Raw genomic sequence first — 14793 nt, 5'->3', positions numbered from 1 at the left:
TTAGCTAGCGTATAGGCCTACAACCTGACCAATCAACAGAATTAGCACACACGCACGTCACACATATCGGCAAATAAAAGCGCTGTTAATTGTGTCAGTCCGCTTACACGAGAAAAGAAATCTGTTGTGTAATCGGCTTCACGGGGGGGTGGGGGGAGAGAGAGAGAGAGAGAGAGAGAGAGAGAGAGAGAGAGAGAGAGAGAGAGAGAGAGAGAGAGAGAGAGAGAGAGAGAGAGAGAGAGAACGCATCTTAAGTCTGATTTGCTGAGTGTCTTAAACGGAAAGCAAGGAATAAAGAAACATAATTTATCATTCTCTGCAAAGAACCAACTTCAGGTCCCTTAGCTGATGGACGCTCAGATACACATATTTGCACACACTTCGCACAAACGTTATCTCCCACACGCAAGTACGCAACAATATACACCAATGCATGGAAGGTTCACAAATGGCAAGAATACAGGGGAAATTCATGGGACCAAGTCCCATCTAAAAGGCTTTTGGTTTACACACTCTCTAACGCACAACACAGAAGGGCAGTGTTTTTTTCATGTGTCATTTAAACACACAGGCGGGGGTGGCGTGGGGGTGGGGGTAACAAGATTCAACTGATGATGACCACACTCCTGCACGCTGAAACCGAAAATGATGCTGGATATGGTTCCACTTTAAAAAAAAGTGATTTTTTTAAGTTTGTGATTTTCTTACACCAATTTGGCAGAGCGCTATAATCAGATTTGAGAAACAAACGGGCGTAAGCGCTCTAAATGCATACAACATGTGCACTGAGAAGCGAAAGTGACTCTCATAAATTACTCTCCGCATAACTCTCACTTACTCTTGTCACCCATGTCGTATGCGTTGAGAGCGTTTACCTTACTTTGTTTTTCAGACCATAAGTGTGTGATTTGTCTGCCATATAATCGCGTAAAATGTTCCTCCGGTCTCCGTCAAAATTTTGGCACACATTTTACTGGCTTTTTTTTTTTAATGTATTCCGTCGTTCATTGCACCTTTTCTTCGTATGCCGATTGTCCCGAAATGCATAGGTTAACGTTTATACTGAGACTGCTTAATCCTTCGGATGTTAAAGACAATGTAACCTTTCAAGTTGTCCTTTGACGGCACATAATTATTTTCTGAACATCTCATAAAGAGGATGGTATATTTATGTACCAGACTTCTCACGCTATCTATCGCGTTATGATTTTTCTATTTGACTTTGTCCATTTACGATACATATTTTCTAAACATCCCAATAATAAATAAGATGGCACAAAATCGCAAGCAGATAACCAGTTCCAGCTAACATTATAATCGCTTTACCCGTCGCTTTACGTCACAGTCGAAGCTGAACACTTGTTCATATGACAGTTACTCCACACAAGCTTCTTCTTCTCCTTCTTCTTCGTTCATGGGCTTAGACTCATGTTTTTAGCACGAGTGGATTTTTACATGTATGACCGTTTTTACCCCGCCATTTAGGCAGCCATACGCCGCTTTCGGAGGAAGCATGCTGGGTATTTTCGTGTTTCTATAACCCACCGAACTCTGACATGGATTACAGGATCTTTTCCGTGCGCACTTGGTCTTGTGCTTGCGTGTACACACGAAGGGGGTTAAGTCACTAGCAGGTCTGCACATAAGTTGACAGAAAAATCTCCACTCTTAACCCGCCAGGCGGCAGCGACCGGGATTCGAACTCCCGACCTCCCGATTGTGAGGCGGTTGTCTTACCACCACGCCACTGCGCCCGTCACTCCACACAAGCAATAGCTGGAACCTTAGCAAAACGTATTCAGGGTTGTTAAGCGTTCACAATGACTGAAACAGGTAAATCGATTGTAATCTTCACTGTAACTGGTTGATCCGCTTGCGATTTTTATAAGAACAGTTCTGCAAATGCACAGGGAACATAAACAACGCCAAAATGAATATCAACAAGTCGCGTAAGGCGAAAATACAACATTTAGTCAAGTAGCTGTCGAACTCACAGAATGAAACTGAACGCAATGCAACGCAGCAAGACCGTATACTCGTAGCATCGTCAGTCCACCGCTCACGGCAAAGGCAGTGAAATTGACAAGAAGAGCGGGGGAGTAGTTGCGCTGAGAAGGATAGCACGCTCTTCTGTACCTCTCTTTGTTTTAACTTTCTGAGCGTGTTTTTAATCCAAACATATCATATCTATATGTTTTTGGAATCAGGAGCCGACAAGGAATAAGATGAAAGTGTTTTTGAATTGATTTCGAAAATTTAATTTTGATCATAATTTTTATATATTTAATTTTCAGAGCTTGTTTTTAATCCAAATATAACATATTTATATGTTTTTGGAATCAGCAAATGATGGAGAATAAGATGAACGTAAATTTGGATCGTTTTATAAAAAAATATTTTATTTACAATTTTCAGATTTTTAATGACCAAAGTCATTAATTAATTTTTAAGCCACCAAGCTGAAATGCAATACCGAAGTCCGGCCTTCGTCGAACATTACTTGACCAAAATTTCAACCAATTTGGTTGGAAAATGAGGGCGTGACAGTGCCGCCTCAACTTTCACGAAAAGCCGGATATGACGTCATCAAAGACATTTATCAAAAAAATGAAAAAAAAGTATGGGGATTTCATACCCAGGAACTCTCATGTCGAATTTCATAAAGATCGGTCCAGTAGTTTAGTCTGAATCGCTCTACACACACACACAGACAGACACACACACACACACACGCACGCACATACACCACGACCCTCGTCTCGATTCCCCCCTCTACGTTAAAACATTTAGTCAAAACTTGACTAAATGTAATAAAAAAAAGTTATTTCTGTGTTCCCACTGAAAAGAGTTCACAGGATAGAAGCGGGAACACACACAAAGCACGATTGGACTGACACTCCACATGCTGTAATGCAACCTCGTGGTTGTTGTTATTCTGAGGGAGTGTTAATATAACATCACTTCATGTACAAGGCTGCACGAATTAGATTGTCAGATACATAACAATATCTACATGGCGATACAAAGTGTAACATGCTTTATGTCCAAAAACAAACAATCCTGCGCGAACACTGTGCATAAAAGTCGGGAGGGAATCGAGGATCACAGGGCGGAGTACGAAGATATAGACCAAGCCAGGTTTGCAAGCGGAGGTGTCGCTATGGTTAAGACCGTCTGGCGGGATCGAGGATGTCTAGACAGACGGCCAGCGCATCACGGCGCCGTCTACGTCACACCTGCGTCACGTCACAGTGACGTCACTGCGTCACCACCCATGGCCGGGGTTATTTTCCGCTAAAATACTGCATCTGAAAAACAGTACACAACTTTAGAATAAGATGTGTTGTTAAAAAAAAAGAAGAAGAAAAAAGTGATGCACCAACAGGATTATGCAGAGGACACGACTGACGCGATATTTGACAGGCATTAAAGGCACAGTAAGCCTCCCGTAAACCATCACAGATACTGTCAGGCTCTTACACACAGTACCCTTCCATTTGAACACTCGCCGAACGGGAACATCCTAGGTGCCCTACGTAAAGAGCGAGCAATTTTCAAAGAATTAATTTTTCGGATTGTCTCCATCACAATCGGACCCATCCTGAACTCAGGTCAAAAATGAGTTACTTCCCTTCAACTGGCGATAGCCGTGGAGCGATGATTATTAGAATGAATCGGACCGTGGTGCGTTTTGGCGCTAGACCTAACTTTTAAAATCTAAATAATAAATTGACAGCTTGTTTAACAAACATTCTTAAATCATAACAGAATTCTTTTTTCATCAAGACAAGATCAGTAAAATTCGAAGTTTTGAAAGTTTGAAAAAAGAAAAGCCCGGAAGCAGGGTCACGCAAGGTCGTAGTTTTCGTATATTGGCAGTCAAAAGCCATCGCTAGAGTTCTTATGAACCACATTCGTTTATTTCGTGAAAAGTCAGAGGTACATAATAACGTGCTATTGCAGATAAGCTCACAGCGAGCCGCATTCAAATTACAAACTGACGACTGCATTGTGAAAAAGGGAAACTGGATCACACGGGTTCACGATGGCTCAGGGGTAAGATAAACCACGCAAAAATAAATTCTTTGAAAATTGCTCGCTCTTTACGTAGGGCACCTAGGGTGTTCCCGTTTGGTGAGCGTTCAAATGGAAGGGTGTTTGTACTGTGTGTAAAAGCCTGACAGTATCTGTGATGGTTTACGGGAGGATTACTGTGCCTTTAACTCCTAAAAACGTTCGAGGAACTGTTTTTCTACTTGCTGCATGTTTAGAATTCGTGTATATCCTGTAATATGTACATATTCCTATACCAAAAATTCTGCTTTTTAATTTTTTTTTAATTTGAATGTCCGTGTATATACATGTATGTGATTGGAGTAGTCCCTCTCTGGGCGAGAGCTGGTTGAAAAAGAGCTCGTTTGTAATGCGTATGCCACAACCATCGTAATATAAAATTAACTTGATTTGATTTGGTTTGATTTAGTATTGAACAATAAAACACAAGCCCCCCAACACAAAAATATAGATTGGTGACACATTCTGGATTGAAATAAAGCCCTCGAAACAGTAGGAATAAAAGTAAGGAAATGAAACATGAACCCCAGTACATGAACCCCAAACATATCATTCAACAGAAAAATTCAAGAGACAGTGTTCATACCACACTCTCCCCAAGCTCCTGAAAGCTGGGCCTGCGTTGCTTCAGATTGGAGGGTGGTCCGCCCTCTCCGAACCCCAGGGAGGTCAGAAGGCTCCCCTTGCTCCCGCGTCTCTCCATGTCCTACAATGCCACACACATACACACACAGGATTGTACATTTGATCGGATGTTCACCTCTTAAACAATAACCCAAATAACTTTTAAAACATATTTGAAAAGAGAGAGAGAAAGAGAGAGAGAGAGAGAGAGAGAGAGAGAGAGAGAGAGAGAGAGCGCTGAGAGAGAGAGAGAGAGAGAGAGAGAGAGAGAGCCCGAGAGAGAGATCGCGCGAGAGAGAGAGAGAGAGAGAGAGAGAGAGAGAGAGAGAGAGAGAGAGAGAGAGAGAGAGAGAGAGAGAGAGAAATGAAGCTTTAATAAACATGGATAAATGGTTTAGACAAAGCCTAATCTTTCAACATATCCCTTATCAAAACGCTTAAAGGGTGACGTGCAAGATACTCAAAGCAATCCAAAAATGTATAGATTGAAATATATACTGAAAGATGACAACTTAATTATGAACAAATAAGCATGTTCCTAACTTTCGCACTTGCACTTTCGCCTCTTCATTGTGTTCACTGCGAACTTTGCTATTGTAAACAATGTCTTCTAGTCTACACGCGCGCGAGAGAGGTTTATAGACATAAAAACGAAAACTATCCATAAAAACATCAAAATGCGATCTCGTATGATAATTAAGAAATAGATCTCCAATCAATTTAGTACTTTTTACAGAGCAGTGTGATTAATAGAAACTCCCACATACTTTACATTTCTTGAATTAGGTTAGATATAAAGTAGTAGGCTAACATTAGAAGAAAAAACCCACAGACAAACAAACACACAAGCGGCCCAGAAGTTTAAAAAACGGTTTGCTTTCTACTTTTCTCATGGCGAGAAAAAAAACTGAAGAAAATATACGACCCCAGCCCGTCCAAAACTGGTACATGTATTGTCCTACAACTTTGTATCTTCTCGGAGTCAGGTTCAGGTCATTTTCTAACGTTGTTCTTGGTAACTTAAAGCCAAAGCCGTTCAAGTCTCAAATAGGCCCAATAAAAAGCTAAATCAGGCCACGTTCTTCCAAAGATAGACCTACTTACGACCCTCGTTTATCGCCTGCAGGAAAACAAACAAATATGATATGAAGCCTTAATATATGAGTTAGATACAACCGAGAAAATTCATAGAATACTTCACTGACCTACTTCTTCCCGAACACAAAAAGCTATACAGACAAATAAAACTGCATAGACATCGTTTAATCTATTTTTCCTACCTAGCAAAGCCTAACAAGAAACACGATATAATTTTATTGTCCTTATGGAAGAAACGAACAGAAATACAACAGATGTGACGTAAGAAGTGACGTAAATATGACAACATGACGTCATAGAATGGCGTAACAACACACAATGCTGGTTGCTTGCAGCGGAACAAGGGACACAACAGTTTGTCAAGTCAGACCCATTCATTGGAACAAGCGCCATGTTTCCTGAACAAAACACTGACACCAGGATTGATACCTCTGGCCACTTGCTGTGTAATTTTCACAGATTTCTGTGACTTATGGTGCTCTGTTCATAGAACACTTTTGTCCTTTACCATGTTCACAAGGATCTGTCGCAGAGCCCAAACCGTGTTATTACCTCCCTTGGCCATGGAAATGGCACCAAAAGTCACAGAAAAGTCTTGTAAAACTGAACAGCAAGGTGTCAGGTTTAATAAAAATCAGGTGTCAGTGACACACAGACATTGAGGAACGACACATTCAGCCTACAATATCAAAAGGTAGGCCTACCGTTCAGTGAAAATACCGTTTTCTTTTTTGGGTATTCTCACTTACACACGTTGACATGAAGACATGCACATGCGTTTGTAACATGTATGCTAACATTTAAACACAAATTTCCCCGTATACTCATGGATAATTTAGCCTAAATTTTCTTTGTCAAACTCTTTTTAATTTAAGACACTTTTTTTAGTGACGAAAAGAACAATTCTCACACGTCTATTATTTACTGCTTTTACTTTTAGAAATAAATTTCAGAATCCAAACATGTCAAGAAAAAAAAATCAACAACCGTCATTAAATATTCGTAAATCCCTCTTCTGTTTCTCTCAACCACAAACCCGCCTTTCATACCCAACCAGATAAATAGTACAATATATTACATCGGAGCTGCAGCACTTGGGAAACGGGAATTAATTTACGATATATATACATATATATATATATTATGAGTTATTTGACAGAACATCCGCAGTGGGAACTTGAGGGCTTCTACCTGATTATGCCTGTCAGTCAAAGAATTCTCGTGACCTGAGTCAGCCAATCAGAGTAACACACCTGACGTGCTGAATATTCACAGGTCAAATGCCTTTGACACACATACATGTTGAACATGCGTTTCGGTTTCTTCGCTTTTTCTCGTTGAACAGAGAGCGACATATTTAGAACCGACTCCAGACGGATAGGAAATGACGTAAAGATACATTTGATGTAAAGCGAGTGACGCAATTTCACTTGATTTTTGCGAACTTTGATCATTTAGATTTCAAGTGAGCAGTCGGCATTGCACACTCAGACGATGGGCGGTGCCTTGCTGTTCCGTAACGCACCCACCGACAAAACTCGCTTTTCGGTATTTTTTTTAGATAAAGAGAGTTTTATCTGACAGCATTTGAAGTGTCATTCTTTAGAATAAATCACGCTGATATTGTTGAATTACATTTTTACTTTGTCTTGTTAATTTTTAGCGTGATAAACAAAAAGGGTCCCTGCCTGAACGTTATAACATCCGTCCTGATTGGTCAAAAAGCCATATGGGGCACTGAATTGGTAATAAAAATTTATAATGAGAGCGCTGCTAAAAATGCCAAAATGTGCACTCGATCGCTTGTACTTTCGAAGAAAAGTTAAATATAGAATGACGTCAAGAGCGAGAATGCAGAGAAATTACGTCATGAGCAAGGGAGGTCATCCTTTACTCTGTGTGTGTCTCCGCCGCTTAGATTCCAACGTGGAATTTTGAAAGCAGGGAGCACACTAGAGGTAATGGAAGAGGTGGGGGGAGGGGGTAAGAATTAGATATAGAAAAGAGCTCTTCACAGACAGCCTACTGGAGAATCAAACCTTTTCGGAGCTGATTGCAACACTGAACAAGAATAACCCGAGGTTGGTTGTTTGTTTTTGGGTTTTAATGTCCCAACAACCTCAAAGGATTGAGAATTCACCGAAGTGCATTTATGGGCATGCTCATAAAGTGCTGAACCTGAAAAGGTCCGTTTTTGTTTAGCCAAGACTGCTACCGGTTTCGAGCTGGGAAGCTCTCATCAGGCAGTCTCTTGGCATAAAACAGAGAAGAATTCCCAAACTTCTATGCAAAAGAGAAAACCACATTTCTGCGGTAGGCTCTCTGCATAGACGAGAATCCTCCTTTGATTCCCCTGCAACTGCCAGTGAAGAGTAAGAAAAAGAAAAAGTGAGCTCTACGCTTCTTATAATGGGTTGAGCACGCTTCTATCTTTTAGGAAAAGATTTCTTTCAATGGAACCTTGACCATGCAATGAATTTTTGCACTCGGAATTCTTTTACTTTAGTATTTAGAAACACGTGGGTAACCTGAAGTGTATGAAAAAACAGCTAGTTGTAACGCATAATGCAGTATATGGTAAGCTTCTCTTAGGCGGAGGAAAAACCTTATGCAGCTAAAAATGCTGTTTTGTTCATTCCCAGGTGTGAGTAAAAAAGCAAAACATGCCAGTGTTGTGTAAAGTAAAAATGCTAATCAGTGAAAATTTACAAAATACCTCTTCACAACCATCAAGCCTTTCTAAATAAAGCACCAGAATTAAAAAGTCTAGCTGTGAATAATATCACATGCAAAATAGCTTGCAGCAACGGTGCCTGTAAAAGCGAGACTCTTGTGTGTAGACTACGCGTAAAAAAAGCGAAGAAAAACACTTTAAACAACCCGATTTTTCCCCAGCGATGCTAACTTTCCCTGGTAACGTGAAGTATGATTATAAACCTCGGGGAAAGGTTTTGGGCTAATTATCATTCCACGTTTGTGCTTAATCGGGGACACTTAACTTGGAGGGAAACATTACAGAAGGGAAAACTTACAGCTCATTCTTGAAGGCAAAGCAACAGAAGCGTCCAGAAAATGCTGATGGCAAAGTCTACAAAGCGATGACACTCATGTTGCGCTTGAGAACAACAAGAAGGGTGGAGGGCTTGCCTTTGGGATTGGACAAATCTAACCGTAATATCTCCCATACCCAACGATGGCAAGCTGCAGCTGAGAATGCAGGGGAGAGGACTCTACTCAGAAATGACCGCCTCGGTATGGAATACTTCGGGGGCAGCTTTCTGAGGGGACGGGGCGACGGGTTGTCTTCGGAGGTGGGGTTGGGGGAAGTGGGGGAGACGAGTAAGGGGGATGTGGAGGTGGCCAGTCATCAGCAAGGATAGAGAGAGGGAAAAGAACGAAGAGAGGATGCAGCAAAATGGCGTGGCGTCAACACCGGAAGGACAACGTCGAAGGGAGGCCATCGAAAGAGCGAGCGAGCGAGAAGAAGAACACGTAGTACTTGGTGAAGAAGGTGAGTTGGAGGACGACGACGATGATTGGTAGTAGACGCATACTGACAAAAAGATAACGGGTAGAAGTAGCAGAGGAAGAGGAAAAAGGACAAAGATCAACTCACAGGGACGACCAAGGGACCGAGACTATGGGTGCTGCAGCGGCGGGGGCGGTCGCCCTTCCCTCCCTCGTCCCCGAAACAGCTAATGGGGAAGACCCCCAGACTATGCGTGCTGGGGCGCCGGGGACGCTCCCCGCCCTCGCCGAACATGGAGATGGGCAGAATGCCCACACTGTGCGTGGAAGGGCGGCGGGAGGACCGCTCACTGCCGCAGATACTGCCGCGTTGGTGGCTGAGATACTCGGTAAAGCCACTTACACACGTGCTGAAGGGCCCGAGGCTGTGTGTCGAGGGTCTTCGCGAGCTCGCAGGGCTGTGGGCGTCTTCGCTGGTGATGGAGATGGTGGGGGTGCCTCCGGCGTTGGACGGGGGGATCAGGGAGTGGCGCCGCTGCGTGTCCAGTGGCTTGTCCAGCGTGCTCTTCTCGTCCTGCGGGAACAGAATAAAGGGCATGGGCATGTTCATCATTGTCGTAAGGATGGTAATCGCCGTTGTTGTCCTCGACGTTTTTCAACATCTTTAAAGCAATCACCGTAAACACCCCCCAGCGTCTTCATTCTAATCATCATCTTAGTGTTCTTAGAGTTCAAAGTGGCTATCAAACGAGCAATTAAGGCTGACAATTAAAAAACATTGTCAATTCTTAAAAATTGTCAATTTAGTGCATGCATGAGTTAGATATTTTGAATAAATGAAAAAATAGTGTAACAAAAACAATATTTTCAGATATCTAATTGGACTTCGTGACTTTCAGCAGTACTCTTTGAATCCTTATTTCTCCTGCGTTTACCAGACACCAACAAAGAAGCAAAATAGTATACATGTATTTATGTATCAAAACGCGTAGTCAACGAACATTGTCCTAATAAGATATGACGGGTTTCTACCTACAGAACAACAACAAACAACACAGCACAGCACAGCACAGCACAATACAATACAAACAACACAGTACAAGCAGAACAAAGCAAAACAATGCAATAAAAATAAGGTGTGTGGTTTGATTAAGAGACATGTGCCTTTCGGATCATCGTACACATGACCATGCAGCCCTCTGCTAAAGAGTGTCCTCCTTTTCACGCTGAAAAAAAGCAGTGACAACATGTAGACTAGAACAGAGTTAATGATTACACAATAACTGTGAGTACAGACCATTAAACAATAGAGGTTTAGATTGTCAAAGAGATTAAGAGTGACAGGAAAAAAGTCCTCAAGCGTTACACCGAAGTATAAGAGTTTTGTAGCCTCCATTTTCCGTCTGCAAAGCGTGAACGATACTGAGCCCAACAAATCAGTAATGGTTTAACACAATATGTGAATGTGGAATTTAACCCCTTTGTTGTTGCAGTAGAAATGGCCGAAGACAAATTTGATGTTTGAAAATGTGCCTTCATGTGATTTGGACGACAACAGAAACAAAAACAACTGATTGAATCAGGGCATAGAGAAAATAGTATGACCATTAAAGCACCTCAGAGGAGTACCAGAATGGTATTACATCAACGTTTGCATACTGGATAGGATGCTGGAAGTGTGGAGCTGCAAAACTGAGAGCAAGACAGCATTCCAGGGTTGACAAATATATGGCTGCATGGGGTGTCCAAAGTGTGTCATACCATCGTGTCTTTGGATCAAAATGTCACTGGGCCACCATGTCGCTGTAGGGGCGGAGCAGTTAAGCCAGAGGGGGGGGGGGGGGGGGGGAGGGGGGGGGTTACAACCTGGGGTCCAGGGGTAGACCCCTTGTGGGGTACATGGGCAAGTTGGGGGGTTTTAGCTATTTTATGCACAATTTATGGCTTATCTTTGATTTTAAACATGATCAACTGGTGTCAGCAGCCACTCATTATTTCTTTTAAAGTTAGTATTAATTTTTTTTGGACAGCCGGGGGGAGGGGGGTTCCGGAACCCCTGTAACCCCCCCCCCTAATCCGCCCCTGCGCTGGACAACTATCGCAATGGATCATTCATTTGGCAGGATCTCACTAAGGCATTCACCATTACTGAGTCATTTTTCTAAGGCCAAAAAAATAAGTTGTATGTTTCTGGTAACATGGCTACAAAAAATAGGGTAGGTAGGTAGGGATTTTTTTGTTTTGTTTTGTTTTTTTGTTTTGTTGGTCAGGGTAGAAAATAACTATACAGTAACGCAAAGAGACTGGACTTACTATACAAAGAGAAAGACAAAACATTACAAAACAAATGAGACAAAAGGGATGCGGGGTTATCCCCCTTGTGTCGTCTGCCGTCTGTTACTTTCGTTTTGACGCTTTTTATTTATTTAAATTTTTTTTTTACAAATGCAATAAAAAAAAGTCTAGGGTCGGCGGGAAAAAACTAGGTAGGGTCGGGTGACCAGAAACATACAACTTTTTTTTGTGTGGGCCTAATGCCTGATATTAATTGGGTGAAGTAGACTTTGCGAAGCATTCTTCACAAAGCTCGCTGCAGGAAGCTTTGGTACTGGATTTTGTTGTTGGTAAAAGGACTTCGCGAAGTCTTCGCAAAGTCAACTTCGGGCTATGTTAAGGAAAGCCTTTAGGCATTTCAATATTATTGGATCATTTTGATTCCTACCCCAAAGCCTGTCCAATGACAGGGTGGCATGCTTGTCCAAACGATGGTTTTTAAGTATGATCTAGCGACTCACTCACTGGTCTTACGATACTATAGCGTGGATGTAGAGCCACCTTTTATAAAAGCACGGCCACAATGTGAATGCGCTGGTGGTCCCATCACACGATGGTCCATGGACATGATGAAAACAATTTAACAGCAGATCCCTGCAGCTGAAGTGTTGGTAAACATAAATCATAAAACGAAAACGCAAAAAGTCTGGAAGACATTCAGACGTGGTCGACCCAACACTGAAAATACATATCTATATATAGTCACAGAAAAGAGTTAAGATCTGAAAGTTTGTAAGAGAGATATATCCTTCATCACAGTCATAAAGTCCCAGAAGAGAGATAAGATCTAAAAGTTTGTAAGAGAGATATATCCTTCATCGCAGTCATAAAGTCCCAGAAGAGAGATAAGATCTAAAAGTTTGTAAGAGAGATATATCCTTCATCACAGTCATATAGTCACAGAAGAGAGTTAAGATCTGAAAGTTTGTAAGAAAAATATATCCTTCATCACAGTCATAAAGTCACAGAAGAGAGTTAAGATCTGAAATTTTGTAAGAGAGATATATCCTTCATCATAGTCATAAAGTCACAGAAGAGAGTTAAGATCTAAAAGTTTGTAAGAGAGATATATCCTTTATCACAGTCATATAGTCACAGAAGATAATTAAGATCTGTCCTTCGTCACAGTCATATAGTCACAAAAAAGAGTTAAGATCTGACAGTTTGTAAGAGAAATATATCCTTCATCACAGTCATATTGTCACAGAAAAGAGTTAAGATCTGACAGTTTGTAGGAGAGATATATCCTTTATCACAGTCATATAGTCACAGAAAAGAGTTAAGATCTGAAAGTTTGTAAGAGAGATATGTCCTTCGTTACATGCACTCATATAGTCACAGAAAAGAGTTAAGATCTGAAAGTTTGTAAGAGAGATATGTCCTTCATCACTATCATTTAGTCACAAAAAAGAGTTAAGATCTGAAATGTATCCTTCATCACAGTCATATAGTCACAGACAAGAGTTAAGATCTGAAAGTTTGTAAGAGAAATATATCCTTCATCACAGTTAAATAGTCACAAAAGAGTTCAGATCTGACAGTTTGCAAGAGATATATATATATCCTTCATCACAGTCACGTGAGTGCAGAAAGCACAGCAGCCTTGGGACAGAAGGAGAGATGCAGTGCTGACAGTCAATAGATGGACAAGGAGAGCGCGACAACACAGTAACACCAATGCACCGTTCATTCAGTCAAGATCTAGACCTACTCTTCTCGGCTGTCCCGGACTTTCTGGCATGGCCACAGTCAGCCTCGCTTCCTGAAACGACACAGGGACATCTACACTGGATGCCTCATGTAGGCTTACGTCACACAATGCCTACGTAATCCAGGCTGCTTTTCACCAGCCCTCTCGGCCATTTGCATGGCGAGGTTCAAGTGTTCAGTCTGGTATGCTCACCGCGATTTGCAGGGCTCCGCGGCACTGTCCCACGGATGACGTCTCATTTACTCGACGAAGCACACTGATTTGCTCGATACAAGTATACGAGGAGCTACAGGCTAGCCTAAAGCTTCAAACTTACAAAATTGGCGATTCTTCCAGAAAATTCGCCGAACACAGATATGATGCAGCCCACCCCCCCTCCCACTCCCTCCTCCCCCTCCCCCCTCCCAGGGTCCAAATATTGTTTTCCCCGAGCATGAACGTCTTCATAATTATGTCAATGCCATGGCGATGGTCAATGCCCATAGCATATAAGTGTATAAAGTGGCTAATGTGTTGTTGTATGTTTATTGTTACGTTATTTTGTCATTATAGCAACCAGAACCAATCTAAAGCCTGACAATCATCATTTAAGTGTATGATAGTGAAGTCAGGAGGATGACCCCCTGGTTGAAGCGGTGTACTTTCCTGAACGATATCTTACCTTTCTTCTGGACACAAGTATTCTGTGGATTTTTTCTTCTTCTGGAGCAGCTACCTTAAGATACAGACGGATTGGCTTGTGTTGGAGGAGCAGTAATCATGAGATGAGAGATGAAGTGTATAAAAACGTTGAAAATACAGCAAGCCCAATTCCTAACTCTCCTCCCGGATCGCATTTATTCAACATGACATAAAACAACAAAGGGTAAAGTGTGGGCATTTTCAAGCTGATTTCACGATTAGTCTTCATGGACACACATTTTCTTAATCCTTTCCCTAGCTATGGATTACCCTCACACATATCTGAGGTACAGTGAACAACGTTATACAGACCTACCTGTCACTGAGTGAAAGCCAGGTAAGGGGGGCAGTTTGTAGATGATAGGCTTGTGATACCTGTCAAAGCCAGGTAAGGGGCAGTTTGTAGATGATAGGCTTGTTATACCTGTCAAAGCTAGGTAAGGGGCAGTTTGTAGATGATAGGCTTGTGATACCTGTCAAAGCCAGGTAAGGGGCACTTTGTAGATGACAGACTTGTGATACCTGTCAAAGCCAGGTAAAGGGGCACTTTGTGAATGATAGGCTAGCGATACTTGTCAAAGCCAGGTAAAGGGCAGTTTGTAGATGATAAGCTTGTGATACCTGTCAAAGACAAGTAAGGGGCAGTTTGTAGATGATAGACTTGTGATACCTGTCAAAGCCAGGTAAGGGGCAGTTTGTAGATGATAGGCAGGTGATACTTGTCAAAGCCAGGTAAGGGGCACTTTGTAGATGATAGGCTTGTGATACTTGTCAAAGCCAGGTAAGGGGCAGTTTGTAGATGA

General features: G+C 41.9%; 1 protein-coding gene across 1 annotated transcript in view; it reads right to left on the bottom strand.

The window, feature by feature from the left end:
• Positions 1-1932: 1932 nt before the first annotated feature.
• The window catches only part of LOC138966091 (uncharacterized), a 123319-nt gene continuing 110458 nt past the window's right edge, over positions 1933-14793 (bottom strand). Inside the window, exons 17-19 of the mRNA XM_070338174.1 lie at positions 9413-9838; positions 4661-4780; positions 1933-3308 (exon numbers count right to left, since the gene is read on the bottom strand). Coding sequence (XP_070194275.1) covers positions 3285-3308; positions 4661-4780; positions 9413-9838 — 570 coding nt within the window. The 3' untranslated portion in view covers positions 1933-3284. The remainder of the gene's footprint in view (positions 3309-4660; positions 4781-9412; positions 9839-14793) is intronic.

Source organism: Littorina saxatilis, linkage group LG5, assembly GCF_037325665.1.
Source record: "Littorina saxatilis isolate snail1 linkage group LG5, US_GU_Lsax_2.0, whole genome shotgun sequence".
Taxonomy (NCBI): Eukaryota; Metazoa; Mollusca; class Gastropoda; order Littorinimorpha; family Littorinidae; genus Littorina; species Littorina saxatilis.
The sequence above is the reverse complement of the archived record's forward strand: the minus strand, read 5'-3'. Positions and strand labels throughout refer to the sequence as shown.